The sequence below is a fragment of the Manacus vitellinus genome, unplaced genomic scaffold, assembly GCF_001715985.3.
Source record: "Manacus vitellinus isolate BGI_N305 unplaced genomic scaffold, ASM171598v3 scaffold_13_pilon, whole genome shotgun sequence".
NCBI classification, from domain to species: domain Eukaryota; kingdom Metazoa; phylum Chordata; class Aves; order Passeriformes; family Pipridae; genus Manacus; species Manacus vitellinus.
In genome coordinates, this window is record NW_021938999.1 from 4,218,789 (window position 1) to 4,220,996 (window position 2,208).

A 2,208-nucleotide genomic window follows, 5' to 3' on the forward strand; every position below is an offset into this window, starting at 1 on the left:
CCAAGAAAGGCTAAAGAGAAACTAGTCTCTTAGTATGGTCAAAGGCTCATTAAGCAGTGAATTACCACTGGGGATGCTACTCTACCTCTGACTTATTTTTTGGTTTTGGTGGTTTTTTGGTTTTGTTGTTGTTTGTTTGTTTGTTTGTTTTCAATCTGGTTTGTAGGAGTAGCATATCTTTTGCAATAAAACCACATCGATGGTGGAATCTCTTCTCAGACCTTCCTGGGCTGCTTGTTACATAACAGTGCCTCGCTGTGCTTTAATGCCTTCTCAGCGGCTCAGTGTTATCAGGGGCTAAATCAAATGAATATTTAACAGGGTCAGGTCCCCGGAAAAATAGTTTCCATCTGGGAAAATCTAAACTGACTGACTGACTGAATGTGTAGTTAGTTAATATTCAGGTACTGATTTATGCTTATTTCTACCAAGTGTCCTATTAGGATGGCTTGATGCAGTATAAGAAATAAACCCAAAACCTGTCGTTTCATAGATTTCTTATGCTTCCTGTTGGTTATTTGTGTGTTTTTTAGGTGTTACTCCTAATGCTTATAAGAAAAAGCTTAGTCCCTTGCCCAGGGCTGCAGCATATTCCACTGAAGTTTAATCTCGAGCTTTCCGCCAGCAGAATCTTTTCAGCTGAGGGTCTGCAGTGCCGCGGGCAGAGGGAGCTGCCGGTCCACCTACACGCACCCATTTACTTCACCTCAAACCTCGGGAAAGAGCCCTAAGGGGTGCCTGTACGGGCTCTTCCCTGCGGGTACCGCTGTTTGCTGAGTACGCACTAACCTGAGGAGGCTGCTCGACTAAAAGAGGCTGGGGAGAGGGGAGGAGCCCCCGGGAGCCCCCGGTACGGGACGGGGAGACGAGAGCGGACCCTGACCCGGCAGGCTGCCCGCTGGGGCCGGCTCGTCCCGCTCCGCCGAGCCCCTCAGGACGGACAAACACCTCCGCCGCGGCCGCGCCCCCGCCCGGGCCCTCAAAAAGGGGACGGGGCGGAGGAGAGGCGCGACTCGCACCTGCTGCCGCGGGGAGCTGCGCCGGGCCCGCACCCACGGCTGCCCCGGGGACTGCGGACCGCCCGCACCTCGAACAACCGCCGAGGCTCCCGCTGCTCCGCGCTGCTCGGCGGCACCCGACGGCACCGGCGCACCGACGGCACCGACGGCCGCGGGACACCCGCACCGCTGTACCCGACGGCACCGACAGCCGAGGTTCCCCCGCACCGTGACCGCCACCGCCCGCCCCCCGGCACCAGGGCCCAAGGGCACCATGACCCTGCTCAAGCTGTCCCCTCATGCCTTCAGCTTCGTCTTCTGGGCAGCGGGGCTGACCATGCTCATCATCGGCCTCTGGGCCAAGGTGTCTCTGGGCAGCTACCTGGCGCTGTCGGCCAGCGACTATCCCAGCGCCCCCGCCATCCTCTTAGCCACCGGCGCCGCCGTCATCATCTGGGGCTTCCTCGGATGCTTCGGGGCGCCACGGAGCACCGGGGGCTCCTGCGCGCCTACAGCGCGTTCCTGACGGCCGTGCTGGCGGCCGGGCTGGGCGGCCGGGCTCTCCGCGCTGCTGTACCGCCAGACCCCTGGCGCACGGCTTCCAGGAGGGCTGCGCCAGGCACTGCTGGCATACGGGGAGGACGAGCGGGTGGCGGACGCCCTGGACGCGCTGCAGCGCGCCTTGTCCTGCTGCGGGGTGCAGAGCTACCGCGACTGGCTCGCCTCGCCTGGGGCTGAGCAGAACGGTCGGTGCCGCTCAGTTGCTGCCGGGGCGCCGGGGCTGCCAGGCGCAGCCCGCCCGACGCTCGCAGGCTGCACCGTGACGGCTGCTTCGCCAAGGTGTCGGCCTTCGTCGGCAGCAACATGTCTTATGTTGCCACCGCTGCCCTGGGACTGGCACTGCTGCAGCTCATCGGCATTGTGCTGGCCTGCTTGCTGGCTGCCCGCGTCCCTGCTGGCCTGCTGGGCACCACCACCCCTCGCTGAGGTCCCCCCACTCCTGTCCCTTGTCCTCTCCAGCTCCCTTCTTTCCTCTAGAACTGAGTGCACCCCACTGGGAAAATCCTCCCTTCATATACACCACTTTCACCTGAGCATCCTTCTCTAGGCTCCATTTCTCCTCTGGAGCCCGTGTCAGATGTGTGTCAATGCTACGGGCATCTCCACAGCCCTTCAGAAGGGAAGGTGCTGGGAAGACATCTCCTGGCCT

At 61.0% G+C, this 2,208-nt stretch overlaps 1 protein-coding gene across 1 annotated transcript; it reads left to right on the forward strand.

Moving 5' to 3' along the window:
* Positions 1–1,272: 1,272 nt before the first annotated feature.
* On the forward strand, positions 1,273–1,985 carry LOC108638819 (tetraspanin-7-like). The gene is given in 4 exon segments (XM_029958130.1): positions 1,273–1,474; positions 1,477–1,547; positions 1,549–1,744; positions 1,747–1,985. Coding segments are annotated over 4 exon segments (708 nt in total).
* Positions 1,986–2,208: the final 223 nt, after the last annotated feature.